The 17,797-nt window shown below is 26.6% G+C and overlaps 2 protein-coding genes across 2 annotated transcripts; both read right to left on the bottom strand.

Moving 5' to 3' along the window:
- Positions 1 to 2,856: 2,856 nt before the first annotated feature.
- LOC145834414 (F-box/SPRY domain-containing protein 1-like) lies at positions 2,857 to 11,457 on the bottom strand. Its single transcript, XM_082941839.1, has 4 exons — positions 11,246 to 11,457; positions 10,333 to 10,497; positions 4,204 to 4,483; positions 2,857 to 3,495 (listed from the first exon to the last, which is right to left on the bottom strand). Exons 1-4 carry the CDS (start codon positions 11,410 to 11,412, stop codon positions 3,307 to 3,309), a joined length of 801 nt encoding a protein of 266 aa, XP_082797965.1. The 5' UTR covers positions 11,413 to 11,457; the 3' UTR covers positions 2,857 to 3,306.
- A 1,105-nt stretch (positions 11,458 to 12,562) lies between these two features.
- On the bottom strand, positions 12,563 to 15,797 carry LOC145834519 (phosphatidylglycerophosphatase and protein-tyrosine phosphatase 1-like). Its single transcript, XM_082941965.1, has 4 exons — positions 15,559 to 15,797; positions 14,244 to 14,312; positions 13,350 to 13,538; positions 12,563 to 12,948 (listed from the first exon to the last, which is right to left on the bottom strand). The coding sequence occupies exons 1-4, from the start codon at positions 15,789 to 15,791 to the stop codon at positions 12,726 to 12,728; spliced, it is 714 nt and encodes a 237-aa protein (XP_082798091.1). The 5' UTR covers positions 15,792 to 15,797; the 3' UTR covers positions 12,563 to 12,725.
- Between the last annotated feature and the right edge of the window lie 2,000 nt (positions 15,798 to 17,797).

Below are 17,797 nucleotides of genomic sequence, written 5' to 3'. Positions count from 1 at the left end.
ATTATTATCATGTTGGTCCGTTGTTTTTGAGAAATTTACTTCAGGTTTTTGTTTTCGGGTCTGTTTATAGTTTAAGATTAAACTTAAGTTAAAAATTGTGTTAAGTAATTTAACAACATAGCAAAAATGTTGTAGAGCTTCTTTATATGTGTACTTTAATTAAAAAACTTAGACGATGACAAAGTCTTTTTGTCTATATAAAAGAACTTTGTGTCGTATCGAAAGTAAACTACTTAACATGCGAAGGTTGTTTTAGATTTAAATTTTTCAGTGATTTCTCTAAAAAGTTCCAGGTTTTCATCAAAGTTTATCAAACTCTAGGTTTTTTTAACTTTAATCGTTAAACTCAAGGATTCCAGGTTTAGTAACAACCCTGCAGCCCTTAATAACAGGTAAGATTCGTTCAAATTTTAGAATGCACGATTTTTGAACTCGGTAGTAAAGTGAGTTCAAGTATAAAATTATCTGCCTGTTTGTACAAGATTCTAATGAATAAAAAATATTTTAAATGAAGAAGGTAATTGAATATGTAACATTTTTAATCTTGTATAAAAATAAACAAATATTTAAATCAAGACCTGTAAAGTTTTTATTAACAAATGTGAATTTTAGATAGCTTATTCCTAAACACATAACCTTTTAAAAATTAACATGTCTAGAAAAAATTTGTTGCCAAGTTAGATGTATTAAAATACTTTTTCATTAAAAATCCTCGAAGTTAAGTTTTATATAGACTACAATAACTCACCGATTATGAATAAACTTTAAAAAGTATATTTTAAGTATCTTTATTTGGAAAATTGAATTGATTTTTTTATTATTTTGGTGAATTTCAACTATCTTCAGCGAAGCTACATTTTTGCCCAACCACACATTTACTTCTTATTAAATCACGTCAGGTTAAGACATAAATTGAATATTAAACACATTGTGTAATTTTAATTTTCTAATGAGAACTGTTGTCGGTGCTTATTGTGCAACTGCTAACAGGGTTGTTAGAAGTTTTTTGATTTTTTACCCAGATATTCTAATTACCTTCTTTTTTTGTCCCTTTTAAGTATAAAATTAAGTTTTTAGGTAAAAAACTGTCTTAAAATAGGATAAAAATACTGTAATGATAGTGTGCTTTTAATAGTAAATAAAGTTATAAATGGAACAAAAGAAGTTGTTGTACATGATGAATGTTTTTATCTTTTTACTTGTAACAATTGTTAAATAGAAAAGATACTGTAACTTTCCAAGTTTTTTGGAAACCCTCCACTAAGAAATATTGTGAAAAACAGTAAAGTAAGCATGATAGGCAGTTCTTCTGCAAAACACTCGCAATAAAACTTTTATAGGACACTTTTTGAAGGATATGTAAAATATTAATTTGTAACAATATTCAGTGTGTCGTTTTTTACCAGCTTAATATTTTGTTTACTGATGCATAAGTCAGAGTGTTCTAGTACCATTTTCCAACAAAATATTTAATAACCTAACTGTAAATTTTAAAAACATCTGCTTTAGTGAAGCTAACCAGTGTCAAAGTTTTGTTTTTAATCATCTTTTTTTGATAGTTCATTTGTATATAATGAACATACAGCGAAATTTTTGAGCATTTGTGTTCAAATCAGTTTGCTATTATTCAAATTTTTCATTTTATATTCATGCATTACTTTCATGATTCTGTTTATATAATTGATCATTTGAAAATTATCATTTACTAAAATGATCATTTCAAACTGTTTTCTTTTTTTTACTAGATTCGTTTCCAATTTGTTTTAAATTAAAATTTTTAACTAATATAAACGAATCAAAGTTGAAAAAATTAATTTAGAAAAATAAATAGGCTTCCGTTCAAAGTACATAACGCGATTATTACAGGGTTGCCAAGTGTTTTTGGCAAAATTTCTCCAGGTTTTTAAAAGTACACATTTTTGGGTCTATTTTTAGTATAAAGTTGACTCTAAGGCAAGAAACTGTGTTAATTAGTATTAAAACATTGAAAAGATAATGTAAAGCTACTTTAAATGTGTTTTTTAATAAAAATAATTTTGATGATGACAATTTTTTTTCACTTATTAGATAAATTTTTTGTGTCAAATCAAAATTTTATCACTTAACATGTTAAATTTGTTAAAAATTCCAGTTTTTTTAGCCTAAATTGTCAAACTCCAGGTTTTTTGGCAACCCTGTTATTAGTATATTCGTCTTAATTTAAACTTGTATCAAATGATTAGAGTTTAAATTACAAGATTTATAATATTTTACAAAACACTAAATAAAATAAAAACGCAAACTTAACATAGTTGAACAAACTTGATATTTATTTGTAGTTTAGTAAAATCGTTTCTTACCATTTTACTTTTAATTAATAAACTATGTATCAGTACTACTTTAATATTATAACATTTTGATGATTCTTAATTAAAATTTAAGTTTAAGTAACAAATATATTTAAACGTTTGGAGAACATTCAGTTATTTTTCACAAACTAAACAAACACAGGATAAAGAAACAAATAAATAAAGAACTTTCGAATTATTAATTAATGTAATTTAATTTCAAAAACATTCATGTTTAAAAAAAACAAAAAGTTTATCGTAAGAGGTAGCGGTTTCAAACTTTTAAATTTTATTATTATTTACCATAAATAAAATAATTAACTGTTTGCCAACATTTACAGTGATTTAGACCTTTAAAACTAAACCAAAAAAAACTATGAAATTAATTTTAAAAAACATCAAACATTTGGGATAAATAAATATCATAACACCATGCTAAATTGAAAGTTCACCAAGATTTGGAAAGTAAAAAATATTGCACATAAAAAAAATCTTGCAAACTTAAGCTCCTTGATTGAAATGTGAAATAATTTATGATAAAATCAGTTTAGCTTCAAATAAAAACAGTTAATTTTAATCAAAGTAAAAAAAAAACCATAATTGAAAACTCTAAAAACTTCAACTTAAAAAAAAAGCTCCAAAAATTAATATTGAAAAAGATATTAAATACTCTAATTTATAGTCAACTATTAGAGAAAACTCTTTTCACAGTTATTATTAAAAAGATAATAAAAATTATAAGCAGCAAAAGAATAATAAATTAATTAAATAGAACATGCACACATTTACAACACACAGTATTTGACTTTGCTAAATAATAAATAAATTTACCACTCTCTAACAAATATTAACTTTGGAAAAGTCCAGAAATGCTGATAAATGTTTTTAAATCTAAGACTTCACCTTTGAAGAATCTTAAGATGTACACGAAGGTTAACAAAGTTTTTCCAAATGTATTCAAACTTAGTTCTATTTATTTTCACCCGTCTAGGGGATACCCCTTGTACACCATGGTGACCTCGGTGTTGCCGTACACCGCGGAAATGGCGGGAAAGAGCTTTTTATCGCGGGGAAGCCCCTCCACTGCGACCCCCAGGAACTTGCAACCCTGCGTTTCGAACGACAAGGTCATGTCCTCCATGTCCAGAATGACCGTGATTTTCTCCTCCTGAAATTTGTTTTTAAAAGCTTTTTTTTAGTTTAAAACACAAAACGAAAAAGATATCAACTTTTTTTTTCAAAATAAAATAAACATTTTTGAAACCTTTTTTTTTTTATCTATATACTTATTGCAAACAGTTTTGTTTAAACAGTAAAATATAAAATCAGGTTGCGAATTGAAAAACTCAAAATCATCACGAAACAGTGAAGTTTAAATTACATAAAAAAAGTGTTAATATGTTGTTTTTATACTAGTTAAAAGTTATATATTGCTAATTTTTGCTAATAAATTAAGTTTTGTGTTGGTAAGTTTGTTTACATTAATTACTACACAATAATTAGTTATTTAAGTTTCAAGCCTTTTATAGTTTTTAAAACAAAACTTTAACCAAGGTTGAAAAAAACCAGCCATAATTTGAGAAATAACTGAAAAAAATAGCAACAGTAAAAAATTATTACTGCTAATCAAATTTTAATACTTCAAATTATCATTACAAAAACAAAATGACATATCATCAAGAAACAAAACACCTGTTTTTTAAAAGAACAGCTCACTTTAAATTCTTAAAAACAAGCCTGTTTGATAAATAATTAAAACTTGTTTGACTTTTGCAGATTTTTCTAAACTGGTTCGAGTTTCTACTCAATGAACAATTAATATTTTGAGACTAAAAAAATATAAAAACAACCCAAACCAACATAAACCAAAACGAACATTGTATCTCTGAAGGTGATTTCCTGCTTTCGAGTTCGGGTAACTCCCTATTTTCCTGCCCCCGTGGTACACGTGGTTGTCAACCAAGTTCCACGCCCACGACTCCCCGCTGCCGCCCAGCAGTGGTTTGTACCCTGACAACCGCTTGATCTCGTGTTGCGTGGCAACCCCGACCATGGCGACCGTGCCCACCGGCCCCTTCCACCAGATGTCCCACGAGTGGCGGCCCCACGAAAACCCGGTTTTCCCCCGCACCAGGTCCGTGCACTGCGCCTCGGGCCTGAAAAAAAATGAGTGATGAAATAAATTAGAAATACAGTGGAAAACATTCAGAATTATTTTTAATTTATTTTTTTTTGATTATATTGAAAGTTGTTCTTATATCTTATTTCATATAACTGGAGGTTTTCTTCCCTGTGAAATTTTGGTTAAACTAAACAAAATAATTATGTGGCCACTGATTTTTTGAAGGCACATTTTATAGTCTGTGGCATCTACTGGTTTTTCACTTCCAGGTTTTCTGATTTCGTTCTATAATTTTTAAAGCTACAACCTTTCTTGTCACCAACTAGTTAAATTTTTAGTAAAAACATTAAACATAAAATAAAAAAGGTTTTCTAACTGTTTAAATCAGCTAAAAAAACAATGTGGTGCTATTTCATTTGTGCATTATTCTTGTAATCCTTTCCAATGAAGTTTTTCAATTTACTGTATGATACTTTAAAACCACGGCACTGGTGTAAAATTATTAATAAACTTAATATAAAAATTATTTTAAAGTTTACTTTAGTTTTTGTAACAAAAAATGAACCCACAAGATGCTTTTTCCACAAAAATTTTTGAGGAAACTTTTGAAGTTATTTGTATAAGTGCTATAAAATTTTACTATTGGTAATAATCAAAACAACAATAAGTAATTAACTTTTAAAATAAAATTACAAGTACTAAAACCTAAAGATTTCAATTAATAAATCATTAATGCATCATTACTTACTAATACATTTGTACAAGTTGCTACTCATAAGTTTATTGCATCAGCAATTGCAATTGTTTGTAACAATTTTATTTTGTATGATAAAATTATAAAAAACTGTATAAACCTCTAAAACTGTGCGAATTTTTTTTTTATTTAGCCTGACTGAGACCAATTTGGCCTGACATTTTTTAAAAGTAAGGAAAATCCCCTTTAGAAGTCATTTTAGGTAATGGGGGTCTTGATTAGTACTATTGTAGTCTCCGACTTCAACCAGCTTTATCTCTAAAATATTTTGAGCTTTAAAAATTTGCAAAAAGCAACTCATAGCTTAGCTCAGGGGTCGGCAGGCAGTTGGTACTCGCGGGCCAAATTTCAAGTTCCTAAAATCTTCGTGGGCCGCAGTTTTAGTGACATTTGAATAATATTATGGTTTTAGTTTTAGTCACTCTACAGAAAGTTTTTACTTCTACTTACTTTAATATTTTTAAATGAATTTTAGCTACACATAGGTTAAAATTAAATTATAAATATTAATTGGAATAAAATTACATTAACTAATAGACTTAAGTTTTAATAAAATATTAGCAATCTTAAACACTTATAAACACAGCTAATTTAACTTGATTTTTTTTTTACTTACAACCTAACTATCTATAAAAACCGAGCTTGAAAAACATTTTTTTTGGGGGGGGGGGGAGATATTTTTATACATTTTTTATACTATGAACCACTTATTCATATTTTAAAAATATTAACATTTAAAAATAATTTTTTGCGTCTAAAATTTTTGCGTCTTCACTTTTTTTAAAAATCAGTAGTTAGATAATTAAATAAAACTAATACCTATTTGTATTATAGAAAAGCTAAAATAAATTCTTTAACATAATTAATGGTCAAATACTTTAATAAAATACATTATTAGTAATTAATTAGTTTTTTCATGGTTGCCACTTTAAAAGCAAAATATGTCTGAGTTATATGAAACCAGCTTAAATTTATTAAAGTTAAAAATTTGCTGTTAATCAAGGTTTATTACTTAACTAAAACATCATCAATATAAAAAAATACACAATATTTAAGATGACAAGAAAAAAAACAACTAATTAGCTACACTACAGACATAAAAATATTCTTTAATAGGTTTAATATAGTTTAAGTTTTTCAAATTTTTAAACTAGCCTGTGTGTTTAACAACGCTGTTTAAAAAAAATTCAGAAAATAAAGAAAACAAGCATTATAAGTCAGCTTATTGGACAATTAAGTTTCTTAAATATTTCTAACAAAAATATAAATGTTATTAAGACATTAATAAAGTATAAAAATTTATTAAGCAAAATAGCAATCTTTTTCTGTAATAAAAATATATAATATTGACATAATATAATTTTTAAAAATAATAAAAAGTGTAAATGTGAAATATAAGACGAGATACAAGAATTAAAAAACGTTAGTTAGGAGTTTTCGGAGAAATAAAAAAGAAAAAAAAATCGCTTAAGTCAGTTGCAACAAAGCACATGATTATTTTCAGTAACTACAGACTTATCAGTAAAATTTTTTTAGGCAAATTATAAAGTAGCAAAATTAACTACTAAAAAGTAGTTACCCTTTAGAATTTTAAACTTATTTTAAGAATTTGTGTTGGCGTAGCAAAATATTTTTACTTATTTATTCAATGACAACAAGAAGTCTTGTTTAGGAAATGTCTGAAGATTATAAAGCCGCATATATAAAATCAGGACTTTAATCAATCTGTTAAGACGAGAGTACTGATACTACAAATTTTTTTTATAATATATAGATTCTAATAGAATACCTACGTTCTACTAGAGGTGTTTTTACTAACTTTGAAATTTTAGAAAACTTTCTAGGTTTAGTTCAATGCAAAGCACAAATATAGGCAAAGACATTTTAAAACAAAGGTGCGATGCACCAATATAAGGTATTTGAAAATACAATTTTTTGCTTCTACTATCAGTATAAAATAAAATTAAAGGTAAAATAATTGTCTTAAATAACATAACAATACTTAAAAATACTGTTAAGCTACTTTAGATGTGTTTTCTATTAAAAAAACATGTGTATGGTAGATTTTATGTGCCAAAACGAAAATTTACTACATTACATGTATAAAAGTTTTTTAATTCAAGTATTTTTAGACTTTTTAAGCAAAATTGTCAAATTTTAAGCTTTTCCGGGTTTCAAGTTTTTTAGCAACACTGATTGTTCACACCTATGTGTACACTATTAAATTAATAATACTTCAAATTATATCAGGTCCAAGATTTTAAATTTAACATATACTATAATGAAAACGAACGTTGTAGATCAAACAAAACATACATCATTAGTTTAATTTGCCATTCTTTAAAAAAAAGCCAGCTTGAGTGACACAAAACTAGCCTGATATTTTAGTATACAAAAGGCAATTCAATCCAAAACTAAAAAAATAATCAGTCATAGTCTGAGTGCTTTGCAATGTTTAGTTGTTTATTTGCTTGAATTTGAACTATATTGATAAACAATGTACAAACTTAATAAATTTACCATACCCAAATCTAGTTTATATTAAATATGTATTTCCAAAAAACAGCAACTGTTTATATCAGTATGAAATGCATAAAAATTAACTTAATTTGCCAAAAAAAATTGTTTGTAAAATGAAAATATAGACCAGACAAAAACTATTTTAATTTGTGTCTTATATATTGTTTATAATGTGGTTGTACTCAATAAGATATTACATGTAGAAACAACAATCTTAGAAAGTTATGCATATACAAAACTTGATCTAACTTAGTTATTTGATAAAAAGTGGTTTAAAATATGAGCATCTTTGTATATATTTTTGAATAGGAATTTATTTAAAGTGCACAGAAAACTTCTAAAAAATCTAAACGTGTCAAAACCAAAATAAAATAAACATTATTTCTAATTACTTTGAAATTTTAAATGTTTTTTCGCTTTCTCAAATATAACATTTAGTAAAAAAAACATTTATAAAATAGACTTGGGAATAAAATACTTTGAAAAAACACCTAAACTGTAAATAAATGACATCGTAGTTAATTACTGTTCATTAACTTTGTACAAAATGGAAAACATTTGCATGTATTTTATTTATTAAATACGGGTTATATAAGTAACTTACTAAAACCAAGCACCCTTAAAACTGCTTTTTCAGATAATAACTTGCTGTTGTAAGAAGAAAATTATTATAAAACTGAGAAAAAACCCTGATGGAATGCTAATTTGTCTTTTCACATTTCTAAGCTAAAGTAGTAAAGTCTTTTAATTCTTTTAAAATGTTATACAGGGGCTAGAACGAGTTAAACAAACTAAACTAAATAACAGAAAAAAAATTCTTAAAATACATTTTTGCTCAGCGGGCCACATTTACATGCTCGCGGGCCTCAAAATTTTCTCTCGAGAGCCGCATTCCATTCAAAAAAATAACGTGCTCGCGGGCCGCAGATTTATCCTTCGAGGGCCGCATTTGGCCCTAGGGCCGCATTTGGCCCGCGGGCCGCAGTTTGCCGACCCCTGGCTTAGCTACAACTCAATAAAATAAGACTAAATTGTGAAAAAGGTGATTGACCCTCCCCCCTATGCCCTTAACATAACAAATTCAGTGATAAGTTTTAAAACAAGTGTTATTTCCAATCTATTACTGGTGTAAAAATTTAATATACGTTACTAAGCGCAATTGTTCAACTTAATTAAGCATAACAATAATTAACATAATAACCAGAAGATTTAGATTAAAATGACTTGCATTGTCGTGTTTTATTAAAATTTAACATGAAACGCTTACACAAGTATTAAAATTCAAACAAACAGTTAAGTTGTTGAACTAAATTGTAATGTTTTAACTGTATCTTTTTTATTGATTTTTCATAATTATGACTTATATAATCTACTAAAAACAAAATAATAAAGAATCTTTTAAAATTTTTAGAGATTCAACGAAAGGTTTTAAGCATTTATTTTTAAAAATACTGACTGATTTTGTCTTTAATAATTAAATCTTTATTTAGAAATAAATTCACATCTCAATTTGATCTTAAAAAGATTTCTCAATTTTTTTAATCAAAAGTTTTCAAGCATTTGAACTGAGAAAAACTGAGATTCTCAAACTTTTAAATAAAAAAAAACTGATTTAGCCTGACGCGCACGAACCCTGTGTATTTAGTCTTTAAAATATTTTTATGTACTAGTTCTTTAACTGTACAAAATACATTGGTTCATAGCAGGGTTGCTATTACTTAAATAATCATGGTGGAGTGATTGTATGTCGATACAATCAGGTCGAAACGAAACCAATCTGGAAACTATGCTTAAAAGGAAAATTTTTTTAAGCTTCTGTGAAAGTTTGTCACAACAAACAAGATAAAACATTTTGCAAGTTATACAGCATTTTTATAAGAAAATGTTTGTTATTGTTTATTTATTACGTCATTGAAGTATGTACTCAACATCATAGTTGAGAATTATGAATAACAATTTAATTTACACAAAAAAATTATTCAAGTGTTCCGGTATTAATTACTTTTCGAAGCAAGTTTTTTTTAAATAAAGGTATTTCATAATTTTTCAAAAAAATTGGACGTCAGCTTAAAAGTTCACTCTAGAACTTCAGTAAAAATAAATTTGTTGACTTCTCTAAAACACCGTCAATTTGTATTACTTCATTGTAAATGTATGATAATAAATGATTTTTTACATGAATAAAAAGAACAAAATGATGTGTTAATTTGTGTAAAAAACAGCACGGTATATGGTAAGTACTGATTTTAAATAAATATAGATTTATGGTGGTATTTAGCCTAGATAAATTAATAAAAGTAAAGAAATTTTGATGATAAGCTTTGTCAAACAAATAGTTAAATTATTTTTTTGATAGAGGAAATTAAAAAAAAACTGTTAGGGATTCTGTCTGCCCAAAATTAATATACACCATTTAGTTAATTTTCTAGTTTGAGCAAAACAATTTAAACGTAATCTGCTGGAAATTTTTATGTGCATCTTTAATAAACAAATACCAAAAAAAAAGTTTTGATAAAATACCTTCTATAGAGAGCAATAAATTTATTATCAAATTCATAAATTTTTTCGATTCAAATAACCCAAAAAAAAGAACTCAACAAAACAACTACCTTCTGTGCACAGTGAACCCATTGGGAAGCACAAACATGTTCTCGGAGCAATCAACGTCGCTCCACGAGTGGTAGAAAGACTTGATCCTGTCGAGGTACGAGTGCAGATCCACCAACACTTCGTTTCTTATTGCTTCCAACGGTATACACTTCCTGTAGTGGTGCCTGTTTTGAATGATTAAAACTTGTTTAGTAAAATATTTTAATATAATATTGTTATAAATTTTACTACTTACTCAATGTACTAATGCAGTGTTTAACAAATAACGTATTCATTCTCCTTGATATCGTAAAGGTCTTTGACTATTCTTTTTTCAAAACAATAAAACGAATTATAAATAGCTATATTATAAATTTTACTTCTTACTCAATATACTGATATACCACATTATCCTAGTTGCAACAGAAAATATCAATATGACAAAAATTTATACTGACATTTAGCATAAGTCCATAGGGGGTGTATCTTGTTTTTACAATTTGATCTTATTTTGTATAGTTTTATCTTGGCTATCAGAAACTTTTAAACGCTTAACAAAATTCAAAGTAATTTTTGAGATATAAGCGACGAGCTTATTAGGTTTGTTATAAAATGTGAAAACCAAATACAGAAAAAAAAACTATTTCATTAAAAATCAATATTTTCCTTAATTTTTAAAACAATCATCTTGAAATTAAAAAAAATTGTCTATTACTAGTATTTTAATCTATTCAATGTAATTTTTTTTAGATTTAGAAATACAATATTTTTTTCTTTAGTACTTAATTTCTAAGCATTTTAAAAACTCCCAACACTGAAGGTGAATTTAAATAATTTAAATTTTCTGAAGTTCAAGGTTTCAAAAAAATTAGGAGAAACTTAACATTTGCATAATAATATTTAATAATATAATTTACATCAAACAAAACCAACTTCCAAACATCGCAGTTTTTGTCGGAGAGTATTTTGTTCCAGAACTTGCAAACTTGCATGCATTTCAGCAGGTCTTCAATGGAAAGGTAGGAAAATATGAACTTCAACACGTAGCTGGGAAGCTTGCTGGTTTGCTGCTTGCTGATCTCATCCAACAAATACTTCATTGTGGCGTCATAGCGGCATTTCAGTTGGCATTTTTTATTAATTTTTTATGTGCTGATTCGCCAATAATGTTGCTAGTTATCAGATGCTTTTTTGAAAACAATAAGATTGTTTATTTTTTGTAAATATTTATCACATTAATTTGATTGTTTTAAAAATCAAAACTAAAAAAAATTACAATTTTCAAATTTTTTTTTGAATTTTTTCAAATTTTTAAATTTTTCAAATTTGATTGTTTCGAACATTAATACTAAATAAAAAAATACAATTTTCACATTCAAGATTTTTTTAATTAGTTATATAAGTTTGATTTAGATATAATTTTAAAACTTGTTAGCTTGCATATTGCTATGAAGTAATTGAAAAAAATCAAGTACTAAAAAATGTTAAACTTTAGTATATATTACATAGCACTGTTCCTATAAATTTACATTAAATAGTTTTACGTTAAAATAAATCACAGTAGAAAAACTTGGCACAAAAGTATAAATAAGTTAAAGCAGTTCTGAACTTTAAAAAAAAAAAAAAACTTAACAGTCTGCTACAAAATACATAACTGTTAGAAAATTTAAAGTAATGGTTTATAATTAAATGTACTGAAAAATTTACACAAAACTTGAAAAATAACTTATTTTTCTTTTAGAAAGATTTGTAAACAAATTATGATATAGTTTAATTCATAACACAGTGCAGTACTTAACATAATATCAATTTTTAAACAAATACTTTTATGAAAAACCTATGTGGAAATATAGAAGTAGCTGTTCAACTTAAGCACAAATGAGTTTTAATAAATTGATTATAATTGTACATAATAAACTTTAATACTGTTACAGAATACAAAAGTGTGTAGTATATAAAGTATTTTGAAGCAGTATAACATTTAGTAGAAAAAAATGGCTATAATCTTAAGTTAAATAGTATTTTTAAACAAAAATCAATAACAGTGGAAGTTAATTTTAAAAACCAATATCAACATTACAAAACTAAAAATTAAATTTTGATTTATTTGCATATGAATTAATGGCTTTTTCTTTAAATTACAGACTCAATTACTAAAAATACAAAATAACCACAGTATAAAAAACAGCAGCATTTAAATACAATCATACAAACACCTTTTTTTAAATAATTAAAAATGTTAATCCAGAAAATTTATTAAACTTGTGTAAATAACTATTTTGCAAGTATTTAAGCAGCAAAATTATAATTAAGAGACAATTTTTTGCAAGATACTCATAAACTTTTAAAAAAAAATCACATATAAATTTCCAAACATATACCAACACAGTCTTTTTACAAACAACCACAAAAACTATTCGCCACCAAAATTGTTCTTGCTGTCCTCATAGTAGCACTGTATGCCCAGCTTGTGGTCCCTCAGCAACCAGACGTGACCCCTCTTGGACTTGACGTACTGTTCAGCTTCTTCAGGCGTCATGTTGGCCACGTGGATCAGGTAGCAAGCCACCGTCGAGGCGCTTCTCGTCCTGCCCGCCTTGCAGTGCACGTAGACCGATTCTCCCAACTTTTTGTGCCTGGGGTGGGAAAATTGGTTGACATATCTTATGATAGACATTTTCAATGTTTGAAATAACTAAAAAGAGTCAGAAGCTTATGTCAATAAGAAACTATTTAGCAATTGATGAGACGTTTTATGTGTTTTAAAAGCATTGCATTAGGTATATGAAAAAAAAAATAATTCAGTTTTCACAGCAAGATGGAGTAAAACTGTTAAAAATACTTGACCGCTTTCACAACCAAGTTCTCACAACAGTCGTTTTTCAAGTATTTTAAAGTGCAAACGCCTTACAGTAAGTTGTTCAACAAGTATGTTCATATCACATTTCTACTCATACTCACTCAAATTCAAACTTGATAATAGTTTACACAGTAAATAAATATATAAATAAAAACAATCAATAAATAAACAGCAAACTTCATAATGAACTGCACTGCCTGCTTGAACTGTTGTTGCTCCGGGCAGAACAGGAAGTCCTTGGTGGGAAGCTGCAGGTGCTCCACGTTCATGTTCTTCCAGACCTCCTTGCTGGGGGTCCACCTTTTCTTCAGCTCGAAATCCTGGTTCAAGCTGACCACTCCTCGGACATTCTCACTTTCAACCAACCTGAAATTTAAACTACACTTAGTTTACTACATATAAATGTATATATAATTTATTGGAAAAATACATACTAGTACATATGTTTCGTAATAATGTTTAATGTTTTATAAAGCTTTAATCATCAGCCAGTTCAATTTGTACCAGTACTTTTCAAACCGTACTTTTCCAATAAATTATTTAAAAGCCCTTTAAGTTAGCTCTGTAGAAGGTGTTCAAGTTTTAATAATAACCTTATTATATATATACATTGATATACATATATATAAACACAGTGTGAAAATAGGAGCATATTAATAAAATTATATAAATGTAGTGTATTTTATTAGGTCTTTGAAAAGGATAAGCTGATCATGCTGCCAACATTCTCAGTTTCAACTTAAAATTTGACTCAAGTTACACATGGTGTATTGCATCAAAATTTATGAAAACATTTTTTTTTTTAATTTAGAAAATATTATAACTGACAAGATCAAAACTTAAATAGTATAATTTATTTTTTAAGTTACCATTATGCAATTAATGAAAGTATGAATTTTACAATATGTTATGGTTTGTAGAAAGTATGTTGCAAAACTTTTGGAGACTTTATTTTGTTTTCCAACAGTCTGAAAACATCAAGGGAAAAGGGACATAATCTTGAGCTTTACATAACATTCAAAGTATATTATAAACAAAAAGGTTTTATTAGTATTTAAATTAATCACCAACCTTTTAGCAGTTTTCATTGTAGGTATTCTCCCTAAAATGACACACTCATCTATTCTGTTGTAGACATCTCTGTAGAATATCAACTAGTAACACTAACAAAAAACCATTTCAAGTTAAACAGTCATTCATATAAAATTGTATTTTCAAACAAACTTTCTTATGTAAAAATCACCAATTATTTTTCTAAACTTTTAACGGGAAAACACATTTTTGTTCTATTTTATCTCTTTAAATCCTAATTGTAAAATTTGATTGTGTCAAAAACGCTAATCTGCCCTGGGTGAACTTAAACTATTTTGAGTCATCCAGTGTTTTTTTAATTTGTAAAATTTTGGTGCAAAAACAATTTTATTTCTAGGAACAGTAAAGAGCTAGCCGCAAGGCTAAAAAAAATTAAATAAGAATTTTAAAATCAATAGAAAAAAAGTTATATAAAATAACAAAGTGTTGAAACTAGATCAATAAATCTCATTCAAGATCTAGATAAATCTATTCTGAAATAAATAAAAAAAATCTTAAAACTATCCTAAGCTTTTTATCCAAAGTCATTCTGAATTTTGAAAATCATAATATCCTGAGTCATCCTGGTATTTTTAAAACTTTAAAGATATCTTGACTATACTGAGTGACTACCCTTAAAGTTTATAAAATTCAATAAAATACATTTAAATAGGTTGCTTTTCTATTTTTGCATACTTTTATTAAATTTTATGATTTTATAAGTATTTTTTACTTTTTTTGTTACCAATCAAACCTCCTTTTTATAAATCTTCAGAGTGATCAGTTTCATACAGATTTACTAAAATACTTGATCATGTTTGAATGTAAAATAAAAATGTAAAAATTTTTAATTCATCATAAAAATTACTTGTATATTTATTTTATTTCATATAACTTATTGTTAAAGTGTGTTTTTAAAGCTTTACTATTGTATTCTAAATAAATATATATATATATAATTAATGAACTTTACTGTTTATCATAAAACTTATTACATACAATCTTAAAAATTAATTGAAAGTTTTTTAGGCTCTACTTATAAAAAAGCTTTAATATTAAAACATTTTGCTGATATCTTTAGAAGTATTTGACTTATGAAAAGCAGTTCAAAAGCTTCTGGAAAAATTTTGGTAACAATTCAAAGTAGTAAACCATTATTTTTCAACTTATTACTTTGTTTGCTTAAAAACAAACAATAATTAAATACATATTCTTTTGTTTTCTAGGATGTAAACTTTCACTTTATTACTTATATATTTTCATTATTGTTTCTTAAACTTGTAGCTTGTAAATTGTATCTATTTTTATTTCAAACCTACTCTTACTGAATTTTTCAGTCATAAGTGACCATCCTAATGTAGGGTAGAAAGCAAGATGCTGAAAAAAATTGCTGCCTATACATTTTTCTCTTTTCCCCTTCCGTCTCTTCTGTTCGTTTTCTCTCATTTGAGTGAGTTCCTCAAGTTCCATACAGCCGTTGCAGGGTTGACTCATTTCATTTTCGGGGGATTTTTGGTCTTTAGTTTTGTTTAAATTTTCAGTGGACATTTTAAACTTCAGCTACATACAGAAAAAATAAATTAAACTCTATAAATTATATAAATACTTAACTTGTAGCCACTATGTTTTGTTTAGATTGATTGTAAACAAGCGAACTGTATGGTGTCTCTACTTATAAATGAGGTACCAATAGTAATTTTCAAATCAAGAGTTGCTTGCATGCAATTATCTTATTTTTTACAAAATTATAACAAAATCTAAAAGTAAGGAAAGTGAATACCAACAGTTTATTTTAAAATATAAAACAGAATAAAACGCTATAAAGAGCATAGGCGGTTTATCATTATTGTATCTCATTGCTCAAAGGTTGGAAAAAAAAAACAGAAATTGTGTCACCCCAAGATGTATTTTCCAAGATATTAAATATTAGATACTTTGTTTAGTTTAAACCTATACTGAACGACAAGAAAAGAATTATTAATTATTACAGTAACCTCTCACGCACATTGTGTCCACAGAAAAAATGCGTAAAGATACGAGAGGTACCAAGTATACTTACTGTAATGGCTGTTTTTGATATTGCTTCTAGTTAAAAGCAGACTGGGGACTTTCCAACTTTTAACAATTTGTTTACTTTATTTATAAAAAAAAAAAGATAAAACTATATATCTATTAAAAAAAGTATTAAAACTTATATAAAATAATAATACTTGTAGAAAAATTTTACTCATTTTATAAGAAGTAGATTTTATCTTTATCTAAATGTAACTTATTTGATACTTAACACTTATATTCTATTGTACTTAGCAAATTCAATTTATAATTTAGCATTTGTTTACAATTGAGAAATAATGTGATGTCTATATTAAAATTCATTTCTATAGTCTTTTACAAAAAATGCATTTGATAGTAATTGATTTCTACTTTTGAACAAAAATACATAAGATAAAAGAAAATGTTTAATAAAAAATTTTTATATTACTACAACTTTTTTAATTTGACCTTTGCCCACTTAAGGATAAACTGAAATTTAATCTCTTATTGTAAACAAAATTTCTGATATACTGAGGTATAACTAAATGTTCATCAATTAGTTAAGGAACATAAGTTTACAAAGACTAAAGCTATAGAGAGGTGAGATAGCATTTAAAAACATATTTTATATTGAAATATACAATAAACCTAATTTGTGCAGTATTAAAAAATTAAAACTTTTATTTTTTGAATTTTTTAGAATTTTAAAGTAACTAAACGGGAGTGCTAACGTCACGTGTGCGTAAAGATGCAAGAGGTTACTGTAGTTAAATTATTAATTTAGGATAAGTATAAATATACTTTCTGAATTGAAATCATTTTTCATATTTCAGCAGAACACTTGAAATTTATTGCATTCCAACATTTTTCTTTTAAATTTAGTCATTTGAGAAACAGATATAACAAGCATAGATATTTAGAAATAATAGTTCTAGTTCAGGTTTTTATACAATAAAATTATACATTGAAGAGCTTTAAATGTTAGTGATGGACTTACTGTAAACTAGAAAAAGGTTGGTTAAAAATGAAGAATATATAACTTGTATGGAATAGTCTTTTTTTTTGTTTTTGGTTTACAGCTTCTATATATATATAAAAGGGACCTATTGAGCTAACCCTTTTTGATCTTTTATATCTCAAAAGTTACTTTAAACTTTGTTAAACAGTCCAAAGCATCTGATAGCCAGAATAAAAATCTACAAAATAAAACAAAATTGCAAAAAACAGTTGAAACCCTTTTGTGGCAATACTATAAAGACTTAGTAAGAAAAATAAAAATTAAAGTTTAAAAAAACAATCTGAGATTTAGAAAAAATTCAAAACCAGCATAAAACTCGCAAAACAAAATTCAAAGCTTGTGTTTTTCATCAATCTCGAACTAGCCTGACTTATTCTGAACAGTCTGAGAGTATGGAAAGTCTGTTACTACCCTAATTAGCCAGATAAACTTCTAATCAGAGTGCAAAACATAGAATAAAGTAAACCAAGGTATTTTTAGGTTACTGCATCTTTACTAATAA

Source organism: Thalia democratica, chromosome 4, assembly GCF_965202585.1.
Source record: "Thalia democratica chromosome 4, ktThaDemo2.hap1.1, whole genome shotgun sequence".
NCBI classification, from domain to species: Eukaryota; Metazoa; Chordata; class Thaliacea; order Salpida; family Salpidae; genus Thalia; species Thalia democratica.
Note: the sequence above shows the minus strand (reverse complement) of the source record. Positions and strands in the feature narration are given on the sequence as shown.

What these genes read in the sequence shown, in the direction of transcription:
- LOC145834414 (XM_082941839.1), bottom strand. Translation starts at nt 11,412, where the DNA reads ATGAAGTATTTGTTGGATGAGATCAGCAAGCAGCAAACCAGCAAGCTT. An exon ending in GGGTTCACTGTGCACAGAAG is followed by an intron (nt 4,484 to 10,332) that starts GTAGTTGTTTTG and finishes ATTTTTTTTCAG; the next exon opens with GCCCGAGGCGCAGTGCACGG. An exon ending in ATCACCTTCAGAGATACAAT is followed by an intron (nt 3,496 to 4,203) that starts GTTCGTTTTGGT and finishes AACAAATTTCAG; the next exon opens with GAGGAGAAAATCACGGTCAT.
- LOC145834519 (XM_082941965.1), bottom strand. Translation starts at nt 15,791, where the DNA reads ATGTCCACTGAAAATTTAAACAAAACTAAAGACCAAAAATCCCCCGAA. An exon ending in GAAAAATTCAGTAAGAGTAG is followed by an intron (nt 14,313 to 15,558) that starts GTTTGAAATAAA and finishes GATATTCTACAG; the next exon opens with AGATGTCTACAACAGAATAG. An exon ending in GCAGTGCAGTTCATTATGAA is followed by an intron (nt 12,949 to 13,349) that starts GTTTGCTGTTTA and finishes TTCCCACCCCAG; the next exon opens with GCACAAAAAGTTGGGAGAAT.